The 15,804-nt window shown below is 33.2% G+C and overlaps 2 protein-coding genes across 2 annotated transcripts in view; one reads left to right on the top strand and one right to left on the bottom strand.

Moving 5' to 3' along the window:
* Positions 1-7,040, top strand: part of LOC144841279 (uncharacterized) — a 32,246-nt gene extending 25,206 nt beyond the window's left edge. The window contains exons 42-46 of the mRNA XM_078697542.1: positions 536-680; positions 2,987-3,200; positions 3,658-3,744; positions 4,958-5,058; positions 5,770-7,040. Coding sequence (XP_078553668.1) covers positions 536-680; positions 2,987-3,200; positions 3,658-3,744; positions 4,958-5,058; positions 5,770-5,927 — 705 coding nt within the window. The 3' untranslated portion in view covers positions 5,928-7,040. The remainder of the gene's footprint in view (positions 1-535; positions 681-2,986; positions 3,201-3,657; positions 3,745-4,957; positions 5,059-5,769) is intronic.
* Positions 7,041-9,475: 2,435 nt separating this feature from the next.
* On the bottom strand, positions 9,476-14,177 carry LOC144840825 (14-3-3 protein beta/alpha-like). Its single transcript, XM_078696866.1, has 5 exons — positions 13,721-14,177; positions 13,031-13,184; positions 12,161-12,321; positions 11,714-11,809; positions 9,476-11,396 (listed from the first exon to the last, which is right to left on the bottom strand). The coding sequence occupies exons 1-5, from the start codon at positions 14,033-14,035 to the stop codon at positions 11,343-11,345; spliced, it is 780 nt and encodes a 259-aa protein (XP_078552992.1). The 5' UTR covers positions 14,036-14,177; the 3' UTR covers positions 9,476-11,342.
* Between the last annotated feature and the right edge of the window lie 1,627 nt (positions 14,178-15,804).

Below are 15,804 nucleotides of genomic sequence, written 5' to 3'. Positions count from 1 at the left end.
GAAATAAATTATGTTATCATCTCTAACAAAAAGATGTCCACAAATTCAGGGTTTTTATATACAGTTTCAATACCAAAAGTATTAAAGAATGATAAATAATTCAAAGGATGACAAATAATAATTTATTTTATTTTTAAAAGTGTTCAGTGAATATGATGAAACATTAAGTTCATTGTATGTAGCTTATGATTTAGGCAAAACCAAATGACAATCTTTTTTTCTATTACAATATTAGTTACAAGCCTGTAGTTATTGTCCTTTTATGTTAGTCCACTACAGTAGTTGTTTTTCATTTTTTGTTTAAGAGCTCAAGTATAAATATTAAATGTATGTGCCAAAATATTTATCTTTTTACTAATATTAAGTCAAAACTCTGTCTAGATTCTAGACTATGACGATATATGCTCTAGAGTCCACGGGAGCCTGCTTACACATACAGTCGACTCTTTCCAAAAACACAATTACTACAAAAGTGTCTTTAAAGAGTTAGTGTACAGTAGTAATTTTTATTACAATTTGTGTTTTGTCTCTTTAGCCCTATACAGGTACAACTTGTAACCAGTCTGTATTTTGCTACAATAACCCATGTGAGAATGAGGGCGTGTGTTTCCCAGATAACATCCAGCTAACATACTCATGTTCATGTCAGCTGGGATGGATTGGACCAACATGTCAAATAGGTAACATTCATTTATTTAATCCACATACATTGCTAAAAGTTATATATTTTTTTATAATGACTGTTTCTCTTTTTCAATGTGTTAAATAATTTAACCGATATTTAGGTCAGTGTGCTTTTTTTTATTCCTTTTACACAAACAATGCTACTAAAGCTCTGTCTACACTATCAAACTTTATGTGACAACAAAATGTGATGTGCCCATATATGGACATGATGATGTCATATCACTACCATATTTGGGCATATCACACTTTTTGTCTCAAACTAGTTTGATAGTGTAGACAGAGATTTATATTATTATTATTATTTCATGAAATTGTACAAACAAATGTACTGTAAAGGCCAATTTACACAGACGAGCAGTAAACGGTAAAAAATATAGAATCAATGATATTCCTTATGACCATTTACACACAACGTCGAGCGGATGGACAGTTTCCACTCAGGATAGATGCAGACTCTACGTGGGGCAAGCTATGCGGTTTTTCCGCTTACCATTACCGCTCATCTGTGTAAATTGGCCTTAAGTTGCAATGTAATCATAACTAGGGTTACTATGTGATGTTATTATTAGGTGATCATTTAGAATAAAATGATCACCTATTGTTATTGTATAAAATCTTTATTATTTTTCTTTTTTTTTTTCTTTTTATTGTTTCTGTACACTATTTTGTGTAACAATTATCTCAAAAAGTTTAATGTCAATGATTACAAAAATTTCAGAATATCTTTCAAATAATATAACTTAATCCTAATAAGCTTTCTAGCGTGATCACTCATCCGTGACGACATTTATACGCCATTTTGCGAAATCACATTATCAATCATATCTCCATAATTCATTATCACATATTAATGAAATTCACTACACGTAAACTTCAGATCAAGGGTAAAAATATTAGCAAATAAAAACGCACGCGCACGTAGGTTCATGCGCGTGATATCGCGCGTTAAAAATTTAAAACGCTCAAAATTAAGTTTTGATCAATTTAGAGCATGAATTAGGCCATTTGCGTGTTTCAAAAAATTACTGCGCAAAAATGCGTTTTTGCGCGCGCGATACTTAAAAAGCGTAAAAAATATGAATTTTTTTTACAAATCTCATTCTACTCACCATCCTTAGTACATTCACCAAATTTGAGTCAGTTCCGACTTAAAATAACGCTATACGAGCACGTTAAAAATGACAAAATGCGCATATTAATTTTACAAAAGTTCTGAAAATGGTGAAAAATAGGTCTTTTTTAAAATGAAAATAATTCTTCAGAATGCAAGATGACCCCCGATTTTTTTAACTTATTCTGGAAGCCATTGAGTTGTAGATATGAATTCATGTACACACTTTACGTACAAAATGTTTTGACGTCATCAAATGGCCACTTGAATTTAAAAATTAGGATTTGTTATCTTTTTGTGTAGATTATCACATTCAACAGAGCGCATCTTGGTTATGTGTGCTCGAATTTCGCACAACTTTCAGTATGTGCTTGCTTAATTAATTATCTTTATCATGAGTTGACACTATCTTCATTTTAATGACGTCATCACGCGTAAAAACTTGAATAACGTAGGCCGTGTAATTTCACCTTCGCAGTAAATTTTAATATCTTACAGCTCTTCAGAATTGAAGGTTACCTTGATGATTATAATTTATTATGAAAGCTGATGAAATGTAGATATTAATTCATATAAAAATTAAGCCTATCGGATGTTGTGACGTTAACATATGGCCAGTTGAAGTGAAAAAGTAGTTTTTTCATATTTTTCGTCAAAGTTATACACAATTCAAAGAGTGCGCACAGCGCTTCTACGTGCCAAATTTTTTTCCAAATCTTATATTTTTTTGCTCAATTAATTATCTTTCGAAATTGTCATCTTAAAGTTTAGTTTGATAACGTCATCATGCCAAAAAATTAGAACATGTGTGTCCCGTAATTTCACCTATGCTACACTGTATATAGATATACAGTATATACTGTACATATTGTATATGGCATATAGGCACAACTCAGCACTATAAGCATATAATAGGATGGCATACATCAACATTTTCCGATCGTATGTTAACGTACGTGCATGTTTAAAAAAAATTAATTTCAGTAAAATGATAAAAATGATCACCTATAATTCGTCAAAGTGACGAATTAAATTCTAGTTCTTTCTTTTGATTTATGTTTCTGAATACTAGTTTATGGAAAGCTATGCATCAAGCAAGCCTAAAGGTATCCGGTATTGGATGAGTTGACTGTATATTATGCATTCTTTGTTTTACATATTGTAAACCTTATTTTATTTATTTCCCAGCCGCTGTGAATATTGAAGTTGCTCAGTTTAACGGTGATGGCTTCCTGTTCTTTCCGTCCAATCACAGCCAGACTAATTTGACAAGCACATCTGTATTGGTCAACTTCAAGACATCGTCCAGTACTGGACTGCTTCTGTGGAACGGTCAACCAATCACAGCAGGTGGTTCTGACTACTTAGGCTTAGGCATTGAAAACGGTCGATTGAAACTTGGGTATGCATTTATTTCTCGGAATAGATTTTAATTATTTTTTTAATGACAACATAAAATCTCTCTCTTCTCTCTTAAAATTTTAATATTTATTTTTTATTAAGTGTGTTTATTATTTTTAGTTTATAACATTCAAGTATTTTCTTTTTATTATTGACAATTTTTAATAAAGCATGTTTTTATTACATGATTAAAATCTATATAACAAGTGAATTCAAATAATTCGCGTGACAGAGTTTTAAACGAAAAAGGACAAAAAACTCTATTTTTTACTAGATTTGAAAATATGGCATGAACTGGTAATAACTGGTAAAATATAAATAAAAAATTACCCAAAAAAAAAACTTGCTATTAGATTTGTTGTGAAAATAGTTCATTAACATCTTCATAAAACTAACATTCATAATTCTGGGAAAAAAATAAATATTATGTTGATTATTACTATTGTTTCTCATTTCAGAATAAATCTAGGTCACTCCTCAATAGGGGTCATTTTCTCAGATAAGTTTATATCAGATAATGAATGGCATATAGTTAGTGTTGTAAGGTGAGTATCCTCCCTCTCATTATCATATTATAATTAACATTTTAAGCATTCTTTATTAGCTGGCCTATTCCCTCATCATGTTTAGCTTTATATCTTCAATCCGACTAGTTCATTAATTAACTGTGTCTACTAGTTATTCCTTATAATAATTTTATATTTCATTTTATAAATATTTAAAATCAATATTCTCCTTATTAGGATGACCTCTACCTTGCATTTAACTTTAAATATTTATAATTAAACAAGCTTGTCCTCTTGTATCTTTTTTTTTTTTTTCTAAAGTATAAATATCTGTTATTTTTTGTTCAATGTGTGGACAATAAATAAATGAAATGGAATAAAATGAAATATACCTTCATTAAATTTATCATATAATAAATGATTTAGGTTTTAAATATTATCTTTAGCTTATACAGTACTTAAGTTTAATGTAATAATATTCATATACTATTTTTGTAATTAGCATTTAGCAATTTGTAGATTAGCCAGCCTTAAGGCCAATTTACACAGACGAACAGTTACAGTAATAACAATTTTGAATCTATGTTATACCTAATGACCATTTACACACAACTGATTGATACAGATTATCTGTGGGACAATCTATGCGGTGTTCAGCTTTACCTTTACCGCTTGTCTGTGTAAATTGGCCTTTGAACATATTATATTTAAATGCATGGTTAATATTTTAACATCATCTTATAGTAGATACATCATACTATGATTAAGTTTCACATCATTCTATTTATAGTTAACGTTTTAAATATTCCCTCATTAGATGGCCTACCTTCATTTTGTAATCAACATTATTTCTTAGATCACAGTTGCCTTGGTTAGGTTATAGTAAATAAAGTTTAGATAATAAACGCTAATTACTTCACAGTAAGTCATAAATAATTATCCACAATAAATATTTAGATCATCATAATGAGATGTAAAACCACCACGTCTGTTTTTTAACGAGATATTTCGCACTTTTCTAAAGAAGGCGGTGTAATCCCCTGATAGATGATACATATCTACTTAAATTTACGCAGGTGAATTACCGTCCCTTGGGCTACAAACCCATTAATTGATCAATATCGTTTAATTGACGATTGAAGATACTCCACAGGGTGTTTGCAGCATAACTATCTACATATCAAGAGTTTTAATACAATGAAGGATACAATAAGTATTCTGATGTATTGATTTTTGTATTATGTTGCTTTAGGGTTGATACTCGTGTGGATTTGTTTGTTGATGGCCAAATAGATGTATCTCAGAATCTTGTTGGACCATTCACAGCTTTGGATGCTGATGGCCTTTATATAGGTAAGTCTTGAGAGAGTGAGATAATAAATCTTGTTTATTGAAACTGAAATGCTTCACGACCTGACCAACTTAAAAAAAAATCAGAAATAAAACAGATTCTATATTTTTTTTTCCACATCCCATTTACCTCCTACATGACCTGGTTCACTTTTGACTACGCGATGTACTATGTTTTCTAGTGTTCTTTTTGCCTTGCGTTGTCACATGAAACTGAATTGATTTTCCGTAGTGATGTTTGCAGCACTGTTGCATCGTCGGTTTCCACTTGTGATTACGCTGCACTATGCGTCACTGCATTGTGTCCTAGTGGGAACCACGTCTTACCGTCACCGCTTGTGTCTGTAAAGTTGCCTTTAGGCAGACAATCAATTAACATTGTATGTTTTGTCGGCATTGTCTGTTGGGTGCAATACAAACACTGACGTATGCATCATTTTCATCTTGTACTTTTAAAGCTAGTCAGCATTGTATTGTTATTACAAAGTTTAGATGTCGGTTAATTATGATGACAGTGGTGATGATAATGACAGATGATTGCAGTGATGATATTACGATTATTTTATGATAATTATAGCCTCAGCAGTGACATGATTATTGTCATTGTTAGAATGATAATGATAATGAGGATTATTGTTTGATTATAGTAATTACACTGATGATGATGATAATGACATCAACTCATGTTCTGTATGTTATTAATTTGCATTACAGGTGGATTTAGTCTAGAAGATGACATCACCAAGTCAACCAACTATTTATTTAGTACAAAATTCCAAGGCTGTGTTGGTGGTATTCAATTCAATTCAAAGCAGCTGAGAGTGGATGAAGCGCAATATGGTTACAATGTTGACCAGTGCCTAGAAACTTGATTCAAGAATTCTGGAAGGGTAGAGTTTTTGGATCGTATAAAGACTTAAAAGTACTAAAATTAGTACTTTTAGCACAAGTCTGCCCATGGATAGAAAATCGACCTTTCTGTATACATCCTATATAATCCAGTGTAATGCTGTCAACTCTCCCAATACCGACACCTTTGGGCTGGCTGGTCTAATGTCAGGTTTTCTGAAAAGTCTGGTATTTGGAATGTGCTTCTAATGATAAAAATTGATTTGGGGACATTTTGGACATCAAGAAATATCTTGGGAGAGCTTCTGGTTGTTTTCAGTGGGAGAGCTGTAGTACTGGGCCACATAGATAGAATTAATATGACATTCGGTAAATGAAAGCGGCCATGTTTTATTCTACAAATTAAGATGAATAATTGGTAATGTTCTGAAGACTTCCTCCATTCTAACAAATTATTTGCACATCAATGTTGTAGCAATTCATGACAAGAACTTTACTGAGAATGAGATGTTGATAATAAATCAATATCATCAGCTGCATTACATTCAACCATGCTCAATATGTGCACCACTTAAAGTAATTAACACCTTTTAAAAACTTACATAATGTGCACATCCTGTAATTAGCATTATCCACTAACGTACTTTAACAATGCTCACTGTACATTAATCATACATTGTAAGTGATGTTGTCTTTTAGTTCAAATCCTGCTTGAGTTATGTGTGCTTATGGTGTTTTTATAAACATGTGGTCTTTTAGAGGAGGGAATGAATAATCACAAATGAAATGAAAGGTTTATTTAATCACTCCTTCCCTCTCAAACCTCCTCTCATCTTCACTTTTCACAATATTTTTTTAAATCGGTACAGTACTACTGTAATTGTAAATATTTTATATATTTGCTGTCTGTCATGTGATCATTTATGTTAAAGTTTATTTGTTATGCTACTTAATACAGGGAGGATCTAGGAGGCTGGGGGTAGTGCTTGAGATCAGTGACATTATCAATGAAAAACATTCTGTTAGCGCTCCCCCTTTGAAAAATCCTGGATTTTCCGCTGTAATAAATCCTGGATTTTCCCCTGTAATAAATCCTGGATTTTCCCCTGTAATAAATCCTGGATTTTCCCCTGTAATAAATCCTGGATTTTCCCCTGTAATAAATCCTGGATTTTCCCCTGTAATAAATCCTGGATTTTCCCCTGTAATAAATCCTGGATTTTCCCTTGTAATAAATCCTGGATTTTCCCCTGTAATAAATTTATATATATAAACATATAGTATCTATGCGTTATTATTATGAATTTGGTTGAATATTATTTGTAAAAAAAAAGATTTAATAAATCTGGCAGTCCAGTTTTATAAACATAGTGTATGTGAACATTAAGCTGTGGTATACATAACATGCATAGAATGTACATCAGTGTTTAAGTATAAATGGTTTGATTGGTTTGTGTAGCTCTACATTCCACACTCTAATCACCTTGTTTAAATAATTTATTTTGTAGACCAAAAAATGACGGCACTACAATTGTATAAGAAATGTATTTAAAAAGTGTTTTTCAAAAATGATTTACAATACTAACAGTATTATGTTGGTCGTGATTATTTACTATACTAACATTTTGTAGACAAAAAACAAAAAAATTACGGCACTACAATTGTATACGAAATGTATGTTAAAAAATTGTAACAATTATTTACTATACTAACAGTATTGTACTGGTCCTGTAACGTAATTATCACTTCTTTTTTTTCATTTTACAAATTTGTTTTTTTTCTGAACTAAAAATAATTTGTTATTTTTTTTCAATGAAATTGTTGAAATGCAATTATTATTTTTAACATATTTAAAGGCACATATGTAAAGCTCTGTCTACACTATCAAACTAGTTCTACAAAAAAAGTGTGATGTGCCTAAATATGGCAGTGATATGACATCATTATGTCCATATATGGGCACATCACATTTTTTTGTTACACAGTTTGATAGTGTAGACGGAGCTTAAGTGAATTATTTCCTACAACATTGAAATGCCTTGATCATGTGCAACATACAATGACATTAATCATGTCTTTGAATGTATAAAATAGATCCACATACTTCAATTGTTAATCATTGTAGGATCATGTGTGTTGTTGCTTTAGCTCTTTTTGAATAATAATTTCCAGCCATTTATTATGTGTTATTAGCATATAAATACAAGAACCTTCATTATGTGTAGGATTATAGGTGCATAATAAACATCATTGTCTGAGAATTGACATGTTGATGGTTATTATGTATTCATGACACAGTACTGTATTCATACTAAACCAGACATTTTCAAATGTTTATCTGTTTTTATGTTCTTTAGAACACATTTTGCAACTGGGCCTAAAGCATTTTCTACACTATCAAACTAGCTTGACTAGTGAATGTGATGTGCCCAAGTATTGTAGTGATATGCACAAATATGGTAATGATATGACATCATCATGTCCATATATGGGCACACACCACATACTTTTGTCACATAACATTTGTATAGTGTAGACAGAGCTTTAGGTTGTGTCAAATGACTATGCTTAAAGCTTGGTTCCCACTAGGGATGCAACAACTGTAGATACAACCTAAGTGAGGTCAAAACATTGCATTTCGTTCTAGCGGGAACCAAGCTTCTGAAACTGGCATCGTATAGCTACAATAACTAAGATTTTTGCTAGTCTTTTGTGTATTTTGTGATTGCTGTTTCATTTTTTATGTACTAGTGCAAAGTTTGTAGAGATTACATTAGCTGGTCTAATGGTCTTATTAGCCGTCCATTTGTATTCATAGGTATGACATGCCATGTGTGCCAAAATTTATTCATAACATTCCAAATAAAGATTTTTAAAAATTTGTAAATAATTTGTGGTTTGTTTTTTTATCCCTACTTTTTATCCTTGTTTGTTGTTGATTCTTGTTTTATCCAATTGTGTTGTACATACCGTAATTTATTTGAATAAACGCCCCAGGGTTTTTTTTTAATGGGGACATTTTTTTTAGGGAGCCGTTTATTTTTTTTAGCCTAATATGGTAACATGTATAATCAAATATTTACCCCCTAGATAAGAAAAAATACAGCACAATTAATATCGAGAAGTGATAAAATACAGTAAAAATCAATCAAATCCAATTTGTAGATCATGTCAATCAATGAATTCTACTACAAATAGAAACATGTTATAAACCAATATTGTGTATATATGCATGTGATGGGGCATTTATTTGAGGGGAAAATTTAGGGGAATTTATTTGAGGGGAAAATTTAGGGGCATTTATGCCAAACGATGTTGTATGGGGTGGGGGGACGGAGTTAGTTGGCATTTATTCAAATAAATACGGTACTGTATATGAATATTTTGAATGGTCACTGGCGAGTCACTGTCAATACTGTTCATTCATGGGGATCGCTGTAGTTCATTGGGGTTCGATGTGGTCATACATCCTATGCTCTTGCGGTCAAGTTTGCATTTAATTATTAAAAATTGATTGAAATTGGTAGGCTTTACAACAAATTTGCAGAAATGAAAACAAACACGAGACAAATTTGCTATGCTTTGTTTTTAATTAGCATAATTACAACAATAAACTTGATCAGTATCAAGAAAATAGAAATTAAAGCTATGAAATAAAATGATTGAATAACATCCATAGAAAACGAAAAATATTAAAATGACCAACAATACTTTGATTGCACCTACTACATTATGTAGTAAATAAGGAGTTCAATTTGACATAGCCACAAGAGCCTCCTGGGGCAGATTGCTATAAAACAGGAGTAGGCTTTCATTTTAAAGACCGCTTACAGGTTAGACCGCGGTATAGCAATGGTCTATAATAAAGACTACTTTTTACATCACGAATTATAGCCGACTAAGCCCTAAGACCGTTTATAGCAATCCGCCCTTGAATAAACCTATTAAATACTACTGTAGTCATAATAGCAACAGTAACTACCTTAAAACCAGAAAGTGACAATCATACTGTACCCTTTTAATGGTGCAAATTGCCCAATTGCAAGGAAGACTCACTAAGCCACATTTACTAGTGATCAATTACTCAAGGAAAATTGTTCTAATCTAAATGCTGCCAAGATGCAAAAAAAAATTGATTTCCTTGAGGACCTACAGATGTTAACATCATCACACACCTGTTCTGGTCCGGCGTCGGCAAATAAAACAGCAATTTTTCATTTTCACGACGCTTCACGTGGCTGTGCACCAATCGATATGCACGTAGCCACGTGACATATTGGCGTTTGGTGTGATTTGCCGGCGCCGGACCAGAACCGTGCCAGAACAGGTGACCTTTAATACTAGTCTTGCACAATTAGGTACAAATGTTGAATTTCAATATTCAATTTTACAGTATATAAAGCAGAACATATACTTATTATTACTAGTTAATTAATGTCAATTTTGGATTTATATTCCATAAATTACAAATTAAAATACAAATTGTATTAGCAAATATGATTCTTCACTATAGTACCTACAGACAAGCAAAAACAGCAATTTGATTGGTGGATTGTATAGTCACTATTTCAATTTGTATATCTATTGTTTTCAAAATACTTTCTTCCCTACTGCTACTCATGCATTTGAACATTACATATGATGACACATAACAAAATGACACACCACACCAAAACCTAATATGTTAAGGAAGAGCAAAAAGAGCCTAAATTTTAAAATCCTGTACAGTCAACTCTCCCAATACCAGACTCTCTGAAAATCAGACTTTTCCAAGTCTAAAAGTTCCCAAATTCGTTTTTACCATTAAAAAAAACTTCCCAGAAAACCAGACATTAGAGCAGCCCATGGGTGCCCGGTTATGGAAGAGTCGATTGTACTAACTACCGCGCATTCAATTATTTTAACATTTGTTGAGTTTGTTTATTAACCAGATGATACTTAATATACATTGTACTTATTTCCAAAATATTGTGAAATATTGTTTTCCAAAGCATTGCATTCTTCCTTATTTGGATCTCTAACAAGAGCCTGCAGTAATTCTGATTTATAAATATGTAGACGTAAATTTAACGGTAGCAATTGTTCGCTCAGAGCTATCATGTCATTCTGAGCGATCACAGCGAAATCATCCATCAATTATCGATTAAATTTCACAAGACATTTCATTCCTTCTTCATACATTCCTTCTGCATTGATATCAACAAAGCACTTTGTAAAACACCAGACATGTATTGTAATGACCTAATGTGCATACTTACATAATGCCCAGTCGGAAAAAACACAATGCAACAAAAACAAATTCTATCTTTGCGTCAACCGACCGAACATGACACAAAAGTGAAAGTTGTTATCAGGTGGTAGAATGAACCAATGCAATTGATGACAGTGAATCCCGTTCTCTCTTGCGCATGTCTCACCAAGAAACGTGTTCATTTAGATTAATTACCCTGCTCGCCATCTTCGTCTCCATCTAGGTTATCGCTTGTCCACAACTAACAAACAAAAATTAAATTTATAAATTATATATCTCTATAATGCTTTCTAACTTTTACAAGCTTATAAAGTTTTTAAAGATGTCTGTTAGCTGTTGATTTCAAGGTTACTACAGTGGTTTCCACAAAGAGTACAGAATGTAGCTTGGGTAATGTTGGGTGTGTGCTGTGTTGAAATTAGGCCTTGGATAGTGGTTGAGAAATACCGGTTTACATAAACAGAGATTTCTGTAGTGAAGACCTTAAAATAAGATTAAGAAGTAAAAGCTCTGGCCAGCAAAATCATTGGCGCACGGCGGCAGTGTGTATCAACTTACTGTTAAGTTATCTCTCAGCAGTTGCATGATTAGTGTGCTGTCCTTAAACCCATCGTCTTTAGCTACGTCTAGATCTGAGATTGCTTCGTCAAAAGCCTACAAATATACAAGCATCATTTTCATTAAAATTCCCTATATGTACGTATTATCTATCAACTTTCACGGGTTTTTTCCGAATAGCAATTACTAACTGGCAATCAGTAAGTTGAGTTTACAGATTTTATTGACTTTTCTTAGCATCATGTCAAAATTCTACTGCAGTAACTTAAATTTAGTTGGTTTTAATTTAGAGGTGTGAAGCAGTGATTGTAATAGTTTACGTAATGATCCAAAAAAGCTTGATAAATTAAACAGTAAACAAAATGTAGTAATCTACAATAGAATTACATTGTGCGTACTGGCGCAAATGTTACTTAATACAATTTTTAATTGAGGATTGAAACATACAGATTTAGCTAGGAAACAAGCCTTCTCTGGGTCATTCAGTATTTCATAGTAGAACACAGAGTAATTGAGAGCAAGGCCGAGTCTGATTGGATGAGTGGTATCCATGTTCTTGCTATATTTAGTGGCACTCGTATATGCTTCTTTTGATTCGCTCACACTTTCTAAAAAGCAAAATCAATAAATAGCATTATTACTAACTTCCTTTGCAATCAGTCCGACGAATTACCCATCAAACCACACTGAACCCATCAGACCAAACCTGAACCCATCAGACCAAACCTAAGCCCAATGAACCACAATGGTGGTGTTAGGTGTGATTCATTGGGGTTTTGTGTGGTTCAATGGGGTAATTTGTCAGACCATTTGATACATAGATACAAAAAGAAACTAGACTTGTACTGTAGGCTTTCAGAAGGTAATACAGTCAACGCTCCCAATAACAGACACCTTTGGGCTGGCCAAATATGTCTGGTTTTCTGGAAAGTATGGTATTCAGAATGTGTTTTGAATGATAAAAAGAAAGTTTGGACTTTTTGGTCCCCAAGAAAAGTCTGGTATTGGGAGAGTTTCTGGTATTGGGAGAGTTGACTGTATCATAAATAAATGCTTGTTTCATTACAGGAACTACAGAACTGTATTAGTATAATAGACATTATTCATTCATTCAATGTTTTATTTTAGAATCTCTGGTCCATAGAAAGTAAAATTGAATTAAAAATAAGCAAGACTGTACTAATAATTACTACTAGGGTTCACTATAATATCTCTATGATATGATGGTAAAAATAAATTCAGGATACCACCAAAATAAAAAATAATTTATAAGATTCTTGTTATTTGTTGTTTATAGGTAGAAAATAAGTATATTACTTGATTTATCTTCTCCTGTTGCTACTTCGGCAAGATAGCGGTGGTAGTCTCCCTTCATTTTAAGATAAAACACTGTACTTTCAACTTCATTATTCTCAGCTTCATTATTCTCCAATTTATCTTTCTCAATTTTTAATAACTTGTCAAGTAATACCTGCCAAGGAAACAAACAAATCAAATTAACTTTATTTAACTTTGAAAAGGACAGAAGTAGAGCATACAGTTATTAAAGACGCATCATGAGACGATCGGGCAAACGTACAAGACAATCAGGCAAACGCACAAGACGATCGGGCGAACGTATGAAACAATCAGGCAAACACACGAGACGATCGGGCAAACGCATCATGAGACATCAGGCAAACGTACAAGACAATCAGGCAAACACACGAGACGATCGGGCAAACGCTCCACACACGCCATGATCGGGCAAATGCATGAGACGATCGGGCAAACGTACGAGACATTTATTCAGGCAAACACGAGACAATCGGACAAACTCATCATGAGACGATCAGGCAAACGCATGAGACGATCGGGCAAACGCATGAGACGGTCTTGTATCCGATCGTCCGTCAACCGCTATGCTAGTTATAGAGAGAGAGAAGATAATTTATTTATTATGGCTATCACGGCCTAGCTAGCCTATTATAGCTAGGCCTAGGCCCTCATGAATGATTATGTTCTTACCAAAACTTCATTACAGATTTTTTTCAATTCTTGTTCAACCTTTTCCTTATACTCTTGAGTCTTTTTCCTTTTCCCTTCATTTTCCATTACATCTGATTTTCCTTCTATGCTCGATATTACACGCCATGATGATCGCCTTGCTCCAACAACATTTTTGTAAGCAACAGACAGCAGGTTGCGTTCGTCGTTCGATAAGGTTATTTTTTTTTCCGAGTTTTCATCAACAACTAACTTCATAGCCTGAGACATATCATCGTATCGCTCAGCCTGTTCAGCTATTTTAGCTTTCTCTACTTGAACCTTCATCGACGACATTTTGTTACTTCAATTATGCAGGGCGTTATTCACAGACAAACCCACTACTTTCACGGTTTCGGCTGCCGGGCTGAGGTTTCGTCTCTCTCACGATATCCGATCTCGAGAGGTTGGAAAAGATGGCGGCAAATAAACGGAGAGGAGGAGGCGAGAGGGAGACTGATTACTCATTGTTGATAAGCAATATCAATACGCTGTGGAAATCATATTTGATAATTATTATATTTTTAATATTTGGTTATTTAATAAATCTGTATTAAAAACTACATTTGTTCATTAAATTGTTCGATTTATTACAGAATAATTAAAAGCCTTGATTATCACTACTGTACTGTGTGAAGGGTTTCATTCTAACGGTGAATTGAATCGACGGCAAAATGACGTCAATACCTACCGAGGTCTCTAATGTTGTCATCGTGAGTAATGAGCTATGATGTCACCTCTTTGGAATGTGGGTTTCGCCAATTCTTTAGAGGGAGACAGACATGTATCATTGATAAAATAAAAACTGGCTTTTAGTAGTTTATTTAATAATGAAAAAATGAATGCCATACAACTACGGTTTCTGATTTTTAAAAAGGTCTACTTCGTTTAGGCCTAGGCCTAACATTTTCAACCCTCTAAATATCTCTCTTTCAACAAATATTCATCCATTAAAAAACAAACAAATATAGAGGTTCGAACCCAATCTAGAGCTGAAATATCTCAAAACAGAGCATTACCTGTTACGCCACAAAGTACATGACTGAATAGCTGATAATTCGAGTCTATTATACGTGCTTCATATTATGTAATTCATCATTACGTCATAATATGCATATTAACCTTGTTAACATCAAGATGACCAGCAATGCCACCACATCATCGTCAGATGCAATGCATCTGACGATGATGTGGTGGTGTAAACGACCCCAAGCCTGTGTGCTGAGGCAGGGAGAGCACACTGTAACATCTTTTATTTGTCTGTGGCTTTCGTCATAATATGTGTTTTTGATGTTGTGAATTTTTTGTTTAGCGTTTTGATTTTGTTAATCTTTTACATTACATTTACAACCAGTCACCAAGTAAATGAAGCACAGAACCCCCGCCCCCACCCCCTGGCTAGGGATAATAACATTCTTTAATTGCGTTCAATGCGAACGTCAGGGGGAATTCCCCGATGAAGCAAGGTACTTCCGGTACTGTCTACTTAACATTTCAAAAAGTGACGTGACTTCAAATGTTGGCCTAGTTGTGTTAAATGATATACATAGTGAAAGAGCTTGTTTTAGAAACGGCGTATTGTACGATTTGTCAAGAAGTGAAATTTTTAATATTTTTTATATTTTGTCCCATGGTAGTTGGGAACTCTTGTTCCTCAGGTTGTCGGAATGTTTTTGTGCAAATAAATTAAGAGGGACAGCCTCCCTTGTTTTCAAAATAGCCCCTGTATCAGGGGGATTACCACCTATCTGATAGGACAGTAATTCATTTACTGTTGGTAATCCTTGGCCACATAGCCTATAAAGACATAACAAATTTATGTTGAATTATGCTAATATGACTATAAATCTACTTTTTTGAGATGATTACCAAACGTTATCTTGATTGACCCATCAAAATAGATAGAATAATCTGAACTATTTTAATTATACATTTTCAACTGAACTGAATACTCCCCCTCCTTTATATTAAAAACTGCAAAATCAATCAATCACTTTTCATGTTTTGTTTGGAAAATACACCTTTAATAGAATAACATAAATAAACTTTATAATTTTATAGGTCCG

The sequence above is a fragment of the Antedon bifida genome, chromosome 4 (assembly GCF_963402885.1).
Source record: "Antedon bifida chromosome 4, ecAntBifi1.1, whole genome shotgun sequence".
NCBI lineage: Eukaryota > Metazoa > Echinodermata > Crinoidea > Comatulida > Antedonidae > Antedon > Antedon bifida.
The sequence above is the reverse complement of the archived record's forward strand: the minus strand, read 5'-3'. Positions and strand labels throughout refer to the sequence as shown.

Coding starts and splice junctions, on each gene's coding strand:
- LOC144840825 (XM_078696866.1), bottom strand. CDS start 14,035: ATGTCGTCGATGAAGGTTCAAGTAGAGAAAGCTAAAATAGCTGAACAG. Junction 12,322..13,030: donor AACAGGAGAAGATAAATCAA/GTAATATACTTA, acceptor TTTGCTTTTTAG/AAAGTGTGAGCGAATCAAAA. Junction 11,810..12,160: donor CTTGTTTCCTAGCTAAATCT/GTATGTTTCAAT, acceptor GTATATTTGTAG/GCTTTTGACGAAGCAATCTC.